At 62.3% G+C, this 13191-nt stretch overlaps 1 protein-coding gene across 1 annotated transcript in view; it reads left to right on the top strand.

The window, feature by feature from the left end:
* Positions 1–13160, top strand: part of LOC119108305 (multiple PDZ domain protein) — a 105502-nt gene extending 92342 nt beyond the window's left edge. The window contains exons 46-52 of the mRNA XM_037231881.1: positions 220–388; positions 2130–2515; positions 2636–2755; positions 3380–3535; positions 8426–8578; positions 10504–10712; positions 12127–13160. Coding sequence (XP_037087776.1) covers positions 220–388; positions 2130–2515; positions 2636–2755; positions 3380–3535; positions 8426–8578; positions 10504–10712; positions 12127–12448 — 1515 coding nt within the window. The 3' untranslated portion in view covers positions 12449–13160. The remainder of the gene's footprint in view (positions 1–219; positions 389–2129; positions 2516–2635; positions 2756–3379; positions 3536–8425; positions 8579–10503; positions 10713–12126) is intronic.
* Positions 13161–13191: the final 31 nt, after the last annotated feature.

The following is a 13191-nucleotide window of genomic DNA, read 5'->3' as shown; positions in this document are numbered from 1 at the left end:
CCCTTTCCTCACTAGCTGATGCCAGCCGACCCTGTTCCCCACCAGCTGACGCCGGCCATCCCTATCCGTCACCAGTTGACACCGGTCGTTCCTGTCCCCCACCAGCTGACGCCGGTCGTTCCTGTCCCCCGCCAGCTGACGTCAGCGGTCCCCGTCCCTCACCAGCTGACGTCAGCGGCCCCCGTCCCTCGCCAGCTGACGTCAGCGGTGCTCCCGCAGGCGGCCGGTATTCTGAAGCGGGCCGAGGGCGTGCTGGCGCTGTGGGTGTCGAACCCGAGCCGAGCGGTGCGGGACGCCTCGCCCTCACCGTCGCACGCCGCGTCGGCGCCGGGCCAGGCGCAGGCACCTGCGCAGGGACAGCCGTCCGCCGCTGAACCCGAGAAGCCGCGTGAGTCCCCGCGGCTGACACCGCCCGCCGCCCCGGCGCTCTGCGTCGCCGGCTCGCTTCATCGCGAGCGGCCGCGCCGTGACGCTCCGTCGAGGCGCGCCGTGTGGGTGTTAGACGGGAGTTAAGGACCGCCTTCAACGCTGGGCGGCGTTGCCGAGGTTTGAGTGTTGCCGTGCAAAGGAGAAGTAGCATGTTGCCGGCGCTTTCACCCACACGGTGTGCCCTCGTGGCGTGAAATATACGTTATGAAATGAGACTGCGGTCTGGATGTGGGGCTGTTTGTTATAGCTGCTTGTGATGATACCCGATTTGAATGTGGTGGGTGTCTGCTTTATCGTTCTTGGTTGGATGTGGTGGGGGTGGCTGCAGATACGTATGCAGACTGGCTTTTGCACGATATGATCATCGTTGAAGAGCTGACGTTATATGTGTGTGTGTGTGGTTGTGTGTATGGAGGGAGTGGGAAATTCTCTTTCCTGTACTCGCCCACGGGGTCAGCATCAGTGCGTAACTCGTCTGTCTGAATTATTCATGGGATGTGTAGCGCGTGCGCCTGGCTCCTGCGCGGGCACGCCTCGAGCCGGCGCTCACGTGCGGCCGGCTGGGTGCCGGGACGCCTCCGCTCCGTGCGCCAGCACACGAGCGCCCCGGTCTTCCCGCCATCTGTTTCCGCGCGCCCGCCGCCGCGGCGCCGTCTCGTCGCGCGCTGGTGACCGCTGGCAGCCTCCGCGGCGCTTGGGGGACGCCGCCGCGCGCTGGGGCTGGCGGCGACGCTGGCCGCTTGGCTTGGCTGTACGGCCGCGTGTGTGTGCGTGCCTGTGGTGCTGGCTGGGCTGCGCTGCTCGGTGTCGCCGTCGCCGGCTGACGGCCGCCCGTTGCCTCACACGTGACCGCCGCTGTTTTGTTTGTTTTTGCTCCCCCCATCACGGAGAATGCTGCACTCCGGCGGTTTGACGTATTGGTGCATGCTATGTAAGTACAGGTCGCGGCGGCTGTCTGCCGCCCTCGCAGGGGTGTAGGTCGTCTCTGCCTGTTGGGCCTGTGCCCGCCCCCGCGCCGCCAGATCTGTGGTGCCTCGTGCGCAAATCGAGCCACGGGTGTTGCGTGGACGCCTGGCTCATGAGACTGAAAACCCTCGCCGTTATCATGCATTAGTCCCGTGCTGCTGCGGTCACCTTCCACGGCAGCACTTGCGGTGCGCCTGCACATTAGATTGGTGCACCGGCTGGTCACCGTCCCGTCAACCGCATGCACTTGTGCACCGCGCTGGGCGCATGCGTGCGGCCTGTCCAGGTGCGGGAGGCGACCCGTGGCGCCGTTCGCGCCGCGGTCACGAGCCGTCGCCGCGCTCGCTCTGTAGCAGGGTCGCGTGACGAACGTGACTTGTCCTTTAGCCTAGTGTGGCACGGCAAATAGGTCGTAGTGTCGACGGGGCGGTCGAACGAAGCACTTAACTTGTCGCCAGTCATCAGTGAAACCACCAGCACACCTTAGTCTTGTGGATTATTTTGCTGGCTCTTAATTCGTTTAATAGTCCCAGTGAACCGGTGGGTTAAAATAATGGCGTCCGAGACGCTGGTGCTATATGACCGTCAAGCTGATGCACTGAAAACCCCAGTCGTCATCGTCATCATCAGGCGGGGAATTAAAGAAAATGAGCCCGTAACTGGCTTTAACTGGACCATAATCTGATTGGGATGACGAGGCCATCCAAACCTAACGGTGACGCCTTCGTTTGCAGGGATACCTCCCAAGCCGGTGCTGAATGCGTCCCAGTGGTCGGCAGCCAACGCTCCCGCGCCGGCCCCGACCCCCACCCCAGCCCCCGCCTCGGTCCCGATCCCCGCTCCGGCCTCGGCCCCGGCGCCCGCCCCCGTCCCCGTCCCCGTCCCCGTCCCTACTCCTACCCTTACCCCCACCGCCGTCCCCGCCCCAGCCCCAGCCGCGGCCTTGGCCCCGGCCCCAGCCCCAGCCTCGCCCCCACCTCCGACCCCGGCTTCGCCTTCGCTTCCGGTCCCGGCCTCGGTCCCTGTCCCTGTCGTCACCCCCGTGCCCACCGCCATCCCCGTTCCTACCGCCGTCCCGGCGCCCGTAGCGGTCCTGGCCCCGGTCCCGGTCCCGGTCCCAGTCTCGGCAGTGGTGGCGGCGGGCGCCGCCCCTCCGGTGGCGCCCCGCCCGCCGCCCAAGCCGAGCAAGCCGTCGCCGGCGGCGGCGGCGGCGCCGGCTGACGTCCTGCCGCCGCCAGAGGAGCCGCCGGCCGACCCGGCCGCCTGCCCGATCGTGCCCGGTCGTCAGACCACCATCGAGATCAGCAAGGAGAAGATGGGCCTCGGCCTGAGCATCGTCGGCGGCTCGGACACGCTGCTGGTGGGTGCCCGGGCGCTCGCTCCCGTCCGGCTGGCGCTTCAGGCGCCGGTGACGCTGCGGTCAGCGCCACTCGTGACACACGGCATGCTGGCGGTGGTCGGTGGAGCGGCGCTGTGTCCAGCTGTGGCCAGCTGCTTGAATGGAAAGAGCAGCCCGCCGGTGTTAGTCGCATCATTCGGAATGTTTCGGCGCCAAAAAGGCGTTCTGAGGGCAGCTTCGGATTTGGTTAGTATTGCGAGATAGTATGAGTCGGTCGAACCAGTTCAGTACGGTCTGTCCGCTCTCACCACGCACATACAAACGCCAGGGGTTTCAGATTTGCTGTGTGAAGCCTGCCTGCGGTGTCGTCTTCTCTGGAATGCAGCCGACGGTCTGGGATGGGCCGCTCGCTCTTTCGTTCTGAACAGACGGACGGCGGTATGCCAGTGGCCCCCTTTCGAGAGGCGTGTCTGTCACAGCGGACGCACGCGCCCGCTGTGCGGCGTACCTGGCGCCAGTGCAGATCCCATTCCACCGGGCAACAACGCCTCGGGGCTGGCGCCGAAGGGTTCGACGTGGTCTATCAGCGGCTGCCGGCGAGGTCCCGCGTGCACGTGTGCCTGACGCCTGCGCGGCGGCCGCCAGGGGGCCATCATCATCCACGAGGTGTACCCGGACGGCGCGGCGGCCAAGGACGGACGCCTCAAGCCCGGCGACCAGGTGCTGGAGGTCAACAACGAGAACTTCCGCGATGCCAGCCACAACAAGGCGCTGGCCGTGCTGCGCCAGACGCCGGCCAAGGTCAGCTGGGGTCAGGGTCGGCAGGGGTCACGCCGGCCAAGGTCAGCCGGGGGAGGGGGGCAGGGTCGGCAGGGGTCACGCCGGCCAAGGTCAGCCGGGGGAGGGGGCAGGGTCGGCAGGGGTCACGCCGGCCAAGGTCAGCCGGGGGAGGGGGCAGGGTCGGCAGGGGTCACGCCGGCCAAGGTCAGCCGGGGGAGGGGGCAGGGTCGGCAGGGGTCACGCCGGCCAAGGTCAGCTGGGGTCAGGGTCGGCAGGGGTCACGCCGGCCAAGGTCAGCCGGGGAGGGGGGCAGGGTCGGCAGGGGTCACGCCGGCCAGGGTCAGCCGAGGGGGCAGGGTCGGCAGGGGTCAGGCGGAGGTCAGGCGGCGGGTTCTTACCGGAATCAGCAGGCCAGCGGGGGTTTGACTATGGTGAGAATGGTGGATGTTGGTTTGGTTAGGCGGGGTCCTGTCACGAATGGTTCGCGGTTCAGATCGCTGCCGTGGTGACGCTCTGTTAGATGCTATCTTGGCATTGAGCCGACGTATTCTTCCCACTTCCTCAGCTCCCGTCGGCTTACTTTCCAGGCAGCCACGTGAGCTCAGACAACTTCTGAGGGGTATGCTCATGTCTGCCGCTTAAAGTTCAAAAGACCCGAGCGACATTTTTCGGAAATGGAGGTATTTATATCGTTCGAAGAAGCTCGAAGAACTGCATGTTGACCTGGCATTGATCAGAGGTCAAATCTCCCCTTCCTATGTGCAACATTTGCGATAATTCAACAACACCTGGAGATATCGCTGCGTGATTTTCCGTAGCTCCCAATTGATGAGTTCTACGCCTTGTGTGATAATAACTATGATAATTACTCACGCTTGCCACAATAGAGCAAGCGTGAGTAATATCAGAGTGACGTCATGTTGGCCGATTTTTTCACAAAAGTGCATAGCCGAAGACAAAGTGGCACGTGAGCCGAACGAAAGAACGAACGTCTGTAAACGGGAAATGTGAGCCAATGAGTCCAGCATTCAGATGCCTTGTCGTTGTGTTGTTTCAGTATTGCACCGTAAAATATTGGCTTGTTAAATCAAAGAAAATGGACAAAAGTACGCTCAGCATTTTTTCTTTGTCTTAGATTCACAATTTTCCAACATGGCAAAGGTGTCCTAGAGACGACTATGAAGGATGTCTGCACCAAGTTTCAAGCAATTCTCTGTAGCGGTGTTATGGTTTATTGTTTGAAACACATCACAGCGCATGTGGCCCGTGCCCAGGTCCCCGGCCCGCGGTGGCGCGCGGCGGGGCTCAGGTCTGCCGCAGCGACGCGCTGACGGGACGGCGGAAGCCGGTGATCAGTTTCACACGCAAAAAGACGACCATGTGGCTGGTGGTGGTGTTGAAGGGTATCAGGTTGCGCTGTCGGCAGGACTAAACCGTGGAAAACAACGCGAAAATCGATCCAACCGCCTATTTACTACCGGGGTCAGTCATTTTGCCTTGACATTAGATGGCCTAAGAACCAGTAACCGCCCTTGCTCAAGTTTTTGATACCCATAATTACTGCTAAGCTCCTCCGCTTCACGTTCAGATGGTTCAAACGTGACGGAAATAAATGGACCGGAGCAGATATGCACACAAAGGTTTCAGCTCTCATTCGCACAACACGCGACCTTGGCTCTAGGCCCGGTGCGGCGCGCGTAATATTGAATGCCTTCCTATGTAGTTCGTTTGATTAGGGCGCACTGATTTCACGCCATGAGATACGCTTCTGAATGATATGCGTTGTGGCGGCGGTCAGGTGTTCCAAAGTAATTTGTTTATAATTTGACGTGGACCTATGGCCTTAATACACACTTAAATTTAAGTTTGTTGTGTGGTGGAAGACCGCACGCCAAGGCGCTATGGATTGCGATTTTTAAATTCGATATGGCTGTTCTTGATATAAGCAGGGGGTCAAATCTGCCCCGCTGGTCGATGGTGTACCGCTGAGGAGCCCGGTCAATGCCGGGTTAAAATGTAGAGTAAAAAAGGGAAAAACTGCGTGCAAAGCTTTCCCTTTTCTAAGCACATAGGCATGTTTGGTTCGCGGAAACGTGAAAACGCTTCTTTTGAGCAATTAACCTGATGGCGCTTAGGCCTTCCTGCCTCTGGCCGGCCGATTGGGCTCACATGTGCTCACCAGTTTGCGCCAGAGGGGAGTCGAACCGGCTCTGTGCACGGCCGCCACGTGGGACCTGGCGTCGCGTGGGTCCTGAGCGGCCACGCCCGACGTCTGTCGGCTCCCTGTGCCTAGTTCGCGCCCGTCAGGCTCGGCTCCTGCCCGGCGCCATACCACTCTTTATCGCCCGCGCCCGGTCCCGGTGAATCCACCTTCGGCTGATGTCGGCCCCTCCGCTGGCGCGTGTTCGCCGTCGGCTCGGCCGCCGTCGCCGCCCGCTCCGCGCGCTCGCGCTCCTCCCGCGCGTGCGGGCGCGGCGCGGCGCCGCTTGATCGAGTGGACAGCCGCCGAGTGGGCTGCGAATTGGTCTGGGCGTCCCTGCGGACGGCCGACGAGTTGGGCCCGGTGTCGGTCGGGCGGCTCGTCAGGCCGCGCACGTCTGTCGTCCAGGGGCGCCGCCAAATGGCGAGCGAGGTGTGACGACCGGGCCGCCGGGGAGCACGGCCGGCCGTGCTGGTGTGATGAGGCTGCTCGGACCGGGGGCGCTGTATGACCGTTCGGACCGGGGGGGGGGGGGGCGCTGTATGACCGCTCGGACCGGAGGGCGCTGTATGACCGCTCGGACCGGGGGGCGCTGTATGACCGTTCGGACCGGGGGGCGCTGTATGGCCGCTCGGACCGGGGGGCGCTGTATGACCGCTCGGACCGGGGGGCGCTGTACGACCGTTCGGACCGGGGGGCGCTGTATGACCGTTCGGACCGGGGGGCGCTGTATGGCCGCTCGGACCGGGGGGCGCTGTATGACCGTTCGGACCGGGGGGCGCTGTATGACCGCTCGGACCGGGGGGCGCTGTATGACTGCTGGGACCGGGGGCGCTGTATGACCATTCGGACCGGGGGGGGGGGGGGTGCTGTATGGCCGCTTGGACCGGGGGGCGCTGTATGACCATTTGGAACGGAGGGGGCGCTGTATGACCGCTCGGACCGGGGGGCGCTGTATGACCGTTCGGACCGGGGGGCGCTGTATGACCGCGCAGTCGAAGCGCCCGTAAGCGCCAATTGCTGCTACCACCGCTGGCGCGGGTCGGTGGGAACGGGGAGTGGTGGACAGTGGCGGTGTGCCTGGGCGGCTGGGTGCGCAGTGGCGGTGAAGACGCCACGTGGACTCTGCTGGAGCGGCGAGGGTATCTGTTGAACTGGCATGGTAGGACTTATCGTAAGATATGCTGATATGTAAGATATGTAAGATATGCTTATCGTTATCGTAAGATATGCTGTGAGTCTGTCATGCAGATTACACTTAACTCTGTTTACGCTCTCCTGCAAAAATTTGATAACATTGAATTTTAAGAATTAATTAAAGATGTGATTAATTGGCCCCTTGAATGTTCGTCCCGTCGCTGGTCTTCGTCACCGAAATAGCGTCAGAGAGTTCAGACGTTTGTGAAGCGAAAGGCATCCGTTAAGTGTGATAGCATCGGCAATAATCAGTGACAGGCTCCCACCAAAGTTGACGCAGAATATTAGGAACCAGAATCCGAGTTCCCGAGCCACTCGGACCATTGATACTTTCCACACAGTGCAGCTCCAGTGTATTTACCAACACTTCCTAGTGTCGCTTTGGCAGAGGGGTGACCGCAGAACAGTAGCGACCCAATCCGAACGCGTCAATATGTTTTGGTGCCCAGGTGGCATACAAGTTACACCATGATGTGAGAAAGATTGGTGCGGCTTTAGTTGCCCTACGACCGCCCCCACACATTTGAGTGCTCTGGCTTCCAAGAAATATCAGGCTGGAAGATAGTTTCTTTTGGAAACTTATCTCAAGTTATTGCCGCTTCATGCTTTATGGTCCGGAGTTATTGCACAATAAACGTTTGATTCGGCTATATCCCTGTCATGACGAATTCGCCAGCCTTATCTTCCAAACCACCACCGATCCACACAAAGACCCGCGGAATGCCCGCCGTTTGGACGACATTCATCTCGGCGCCAGAACCTCCCCGGGGAAGGGAGGGCTCCTGCTCGATATCCGGGATCTCGAGTTTCGGCACGACATCGCCCATTGATTCGGTCTTCGCTGTGGCTGTGAAACGGCCGGTGGCGGCTGCCGGACGCCAGTTTCCATTTCACGGCTGCCGGTGCCGGGCGGCCAGCCGCTCCCGGCTCGCTCCATTCCAGACCGTCCCTTCCGCGGCGAAGGAGCGCGTTATGCGTAGACACTCGCGCCGGCCGGGCCGTCGCGGCGTGGAGCTGACGGCCCGAAAATAAACTGAAATGAATATGAATGACGCCGCCACCGCGCACCACGGCTGCTTCCAAGGTAGTCATTAATCAGCGCCGGCGGCGAACATCCCCGCTTTAACAAACCAGGGACCGCGCGCGGCAGCGCATGGTTGTCGAAAGCCGAGCCGGGCCACGAGTGATTGTATTGGCGTGCGCCCCGTCGCTGCGGGCGCTTGGCAGCCAGAGGCCCTCGGCGCGGCACGTGTTGCGTCCCTCGGGGTGCGTTCAGAACTTTCTCTGCGTTCTTTTCGCCGGATGTCGCTGGAGGCGTGCGATGTCCGCGACTCGCTGCAGGTTACATCGGTCGGGATCGCTGAAATCAATGGCCGTTTAAATCGGCTGGCAGCGCTGAAATCACATGCGTGCCGCAGTTACAACACTCAGACTAATGGTTGCATGGGCGTGTATGCATGCGCATGAATAGTAGTGGGGCTCGACAGCGGCCTGACCTGACCCGCATCGATCAGGTGCGGATGCTGGTGTACCGGGAGGAGGGCGCCACCAAGGAGGAGGACGTGTTCGAGACCATGGACGTGCAGATGGTGAAGAAGCCCGGCAAGGGGCTCGGACTCAGCATCGTCGGCCGGAAGAACGGACCCGGCGTCTTCATATCAGATGTGGTGAGTGCCGGCTGTGTGCGATCTCGTCGCTGGGCCTCGCGCCCGTCCGAGGCGGCGGCGCTCGCGCCCGTCGCGTGCCTGGCGTTGTGTTGGTCGCTTTGGTGAGTCGCTGCCGCCCGGGGCTGGCGGTGTCCAGCTTCTGTTCGTGCCTGCGTCGCTGGTGGTGGTGATGAGACGGGCTCGGCCTGGCTCCCGCTCGACGCTCGTGTCGGGTTTGTGGTCTGGCCGCGTGGAGGTGTGGTGGCGCCTGTCATGTCTGACTTAATATCCAGACCACACACCACGCAACACACCCACATGCCACGCAATGGGCAGCTTTACACCCACGACACAGGAAGGTTTATGCTTTCTAACTTTCGATATATTTTCACGTACCGATCCCGTAACCGATCCACGATTTTGAACCGATCACCACAACCGATCGGTTATCACGCCCCTGGCCGGCATGGATGTATTTGTGCGAGTATGTGGGGTTGTGATGTGCGGATGGCTGTCGGTACTTGTATGGCGGATGGCTGTCGGTACTTGTGTGGTATGGGGCGCATGCGATTGGTGGTTGTTTAGCGGGGTCTGCGCTGTCTCTCGGTCGTGGTTGGCAGATGAAGCGCAGCTTATCGGGCTCCGCAGAGTTCTTTAACTTGTCTCTGGATGGTGTCGACCAGATGGATGAAGTGCCCTGGGCCGAATCTGCAGCCCCCTGGCCACGTGTGACGGGTGAAGGGCGGCGTGGCGGAGTGTGCCGAGGCCTCTGACCCGCCACCGGGCCGGGTGTGACGGGTGAAGGGCGGCGTGGCGGAGTCCGCCGAGGTCTCTCGTGGCGGAGTCTGCCGAGGTCTCTGACCCGCCGCCGGCCGTGTCCGACACAGGTGAAGGGCGGTGTGGCAGAGTCTGCCGAGGCCTCTGACCCGCCGCCGGGCCGTGTGTGACGGGTGAAGGGCGGTGTGGCAGAGTCTGCCGAGGCCTCTGACCCGCCGCCGGGCCGTGTGTGACGGGTGAAGGGCGATGTGGCGGAGTATGCCGAGGCCTCTGACCCACCGCCGGGCCGGGTGTGACGGGTGAAGGGCGGCGTGGCGGAGTCCGCCGAGGTCTCTCGTGGCGGAGTCTGCCGAGGTCTCTGACCCGCCGCCGGCCGTGTCCGACACAGGTGAAGGGCGGTGTGGCAGAGTCTGCCGAGGCCTCTGACCCGCCGCCGGGCCGTGTGTGACAGGTGAAGGGCGATGTGGCGGAGTCTGCCGAGGCCTCTGACCCACCGCCGGGCCGGGTGTGACGGGTGAAGGGCGGCGTGGCAGAGTCCGCCGAGGTCTCTCGTGGCGGAGTCTGCCGAGGTCTCTGACCCGCCGCCGAGCCGTGACCGACACAGGCGAAGGGCGGTGTGACAGAGTCTGCCGAGGCCTCTGACCCGCCGCCGGGCCGTGTGTGACGGGTGGAGGGCGATGTGGTGGAGCCTGCCGAGGCCTCTGACCCGCCGCCGGGCCGTGTCCGACACAGGCGAAGGGCGGTGTGACAGAGTCTGCCGAGGCCTCTGACCCGCCGGGCCGTGTGTGACGGGTGAAGGGCGATGTGGTGGAGCCTGCCGAGGCCTCTGACCCGCCGCCGGGCCGTGTCCGACACAGGCGAAGGGCGGTGTGACAGAGTCTGCCGAGGCCTCTGACCCGCCGGGCCGTGTGTGACGGGTGAAGGGCGGTGTGACAGAGTCTGCCGAGGCCTCTGACCCGCCGCCGGGTCGTGTGTGACGGGTGAAGGGCGATGTGGCGGAGTCTGCCTAGGCCTCTGACCCGCCACCGGGCCGGGTGTGACGGGTGAAGGGCGGTGTGACAGAGTCTGCCGAGGCCTCTGACCCGCCGCCGGGTCGTGTGTGACGGGTGAAGGGCGATGTGGCGGGGTCTGCCGAGATCTCTGACCCACCATCGGGCCGTGTCCGACAGGTGAAAGGCGGCGTGGCGGAAGCGGACGGCCGCCTGATCCAGGGCGACCAGATCCTCTCGGTCAACGGCCAGGACCTCAAGGTTGCCACCCAGGAGCAGGCCGCCTCCATCCTCAAGACGTCCATGGGCAAAATCAACATGAAAGTGGGGCGGCTCAAAGTGCGTCACTCGCCCGGCGCCGCCAACGCCACCAGCAAAGTGCCTGACGCGTGAGTATTGTAGGACTCCTCCGCCCGAGGTGGTTCGGGCACGCTCCGGTCATCGCCCGCGGCACTGCAGCCCAGCTGTGGACGCGCTCGTCCTCGTGATGTGTACCCGATTGTGTGACAGTCGCTGCCGAGAACTGTACTAGCTATGAACGTGGTGTGGTGTCCATGATGCCAGTGGGAACAGGGGCGGGGCGTGCGAGTGAGTGGAATAACGTTGTCCCATGCTGTCTGGCTGGACTCAGTTAGGGTGCTAACTCTCTCCCGTTTCTTTTCTGTTGATCTGGGGTCGCCAGGAAGGTGAAATAAGGTGATGGTGAGTAGATTCCTTGTGGCGCTCCGCACTGCTGCATGCAGTCCCGTGGCGTTTCGCCAGCGACAGTGCTTACCTCTAGTGACGTACTGGAGCGTTCGAGCTTCTCTTGTTTCACCGTAGAGTGCATGGATTTTATTTGCATGGGCTGTGCGGATTCTTCCTATTTTAAAAGCACCCGAGTGCTGCCAGGTTGTCGGTTCGGTTTCTTTTGTCGTTGTGTGTTTCGGCTGCCTTGCAGATCGCACGTCGAAATAGCAAAAGGCTCACCCATGTACCGGCAACGGTGTTGCGAATAAAAGAAGCAATCATTTCCGCGCGTTGCGGTGAACGAACAGCGTTCCGTAAATTTCGCGCCACGCATTGAAATAGAAAAGCAAGCAACCAACAAAGGCTATGGAAGATGTATCGTTTCCATTCCACGCACATTTTTCTACGCAGCATAGAACGCATTGATGCATGAGTGTTTCGCGAACATGTTTGCACTGGCTACGATGTTGCCTGGCTGAAGCCTCCTAACTGAGCGATGGTGTATGTTCAGATCTGTAATTCCATGCTAAGGGTCTTGATCACACTAAAGGACATAATCATCTTATAAGTGAAGCTGTGTGCGTTCGCTAGCTTTACTTAGCGCAGCTTCGTGCTTGTCTGGATTTCACCCTCCCCTCTAATGACTTTACACGCCACGAATTTCCATGCAGTGGTCATGCAAACATGGAATTTGTAACGCATGCTATTTGAGTGACATCGAATTAACGCACGTCGTAAGCAGTGATTGTATTGATTCGCCACTTTGACTTTATGGCGACACCCTGTCCGCATGTATGTACCTGCCCGTCGACTCGGAGCGGAACGGAACTCGGAACTGATTCCGTTCTATCGCAACCGTCGCTGTGGACCTCGGTCTCCCACGAAACCACTGGCCACTGATGCGTCGTCTAGGCGTTTAGACGACGGGCCTGCTGATGTCAATGCCCGCCTGTCGTCGCCGCTGGCACGTCAGTGCGTCGACGCCGGCTCCTAAGACAGCAGCCGTTGAGCCGTCGGCCGCTGCGGCCGCGCGTGCTCCGCTCCGTCCGCCTGACCCTCGCCTCCGCCCGGCAGCGCGCCCGCGCCGTCACCTGCGCCGCCGCCGCCGCCGCCGCCGCCTCCGCCGCCGGCCGCGGCGCGCGTGGTGGTGCTGCAACGGGGCGCCGACGGGCTCGGCTTCTCAGTAGTCGGCGGCCACGGCTCGCCGCAGGGTGACCTGCCCATCTACGTGAAGACGGTGTTCGAGCGCGGCGCGGCGGCCGACGAGGGCTCGCTGCGCCGCGGAGACATGATCCGCAGCGTCAACGGCGTGCCCATGACGGGCGTCACGCACCAGCAGGCCGTCACGATCCTCACCAACGCCACCGGCACCGTCACCATGGTGGTGGAGTCGTGAGGCGTCGGGAGCCGCCCGCGCCGCCAGCGTCGGCGGAGTCGCCGCCGCCGCGCCGGCCGGCGGTCCGCGCCAGGTAAGCGCCAGGGACTGCCGTCGGCCCCAGCATTCGCCTCTTCGACACGTATAGCATAATCCATCTTCTTGGTGGTGGGATCATCTTATTTTTAGAGGCTGCGCCCGGCTCGGGCGGCCGGGCAGCCTCCGCCGCCCGCTGCGGTCCGTTGCGATGTTTTTGTACACTGATGCGTGTCATTTTACAGCTAAGATCTTGTTGCATTTTTACCAGCCGTGTATTGTATTGTTACGAGGCGGCGCCGCAGCAGGCCCGGCTGGGCGAGCGTTGTTGTGCTCTGTTCGTTCCGCTGGGCGTGCGCGCGTGGCGCCACCGCCGTCCGCGGCGGACCGTGGGGGCATCGCTGCGACGGCGCCCCCGGTGGCCAGGACCACCCGCTCCAGGTATCTCTTTATGCCCTGTCCGCGCGGGTCATGTCCCCGTCCGGTGCGCCGGTCGGCCCCGGGCGCCCCCCTCCCTGGCCTTGTCTGTCCGCCCGGTCTCTCGCCGGTTCGGCGGGGCGGTGGGCGTTGGTCGGTCCACGCCTTCCCTCATCAAGTTCAACATCCCGTACGTGGGTGTAGTCGATCGATTACGATGCAGCTATAATACGGTTTCAGTGTTGTGCGAAGGGATTCCTAAGACAATAAATTTGCAACAAATGTGCTTACTTGTGTGCTGTTTGGCAACT

Source organism: Pollicipes pollicipes, unplaced genomic scaffold (genome assembly GCF_011947565.3).
Source record: "Pollicipes pollicipes isolate AB1234 unplaced genomic scaffold, Ppol_2.1 Scaffold_6686;HRSCAF=7923_pilon_pilon_pilon, whole genome shotgun sequence".
Classification (NCBI taxonomy): domain Eukaryota; kingdom Metazoa; phylum Arthropoda; class Thecostraca; order Pollicipedomorpha; family Pollicipedidae; genus Pollicipes; species Pollicipes pollicipes.
This window is presented reverse-complemented; position numbering and strand designations above follow the sequence as displayed.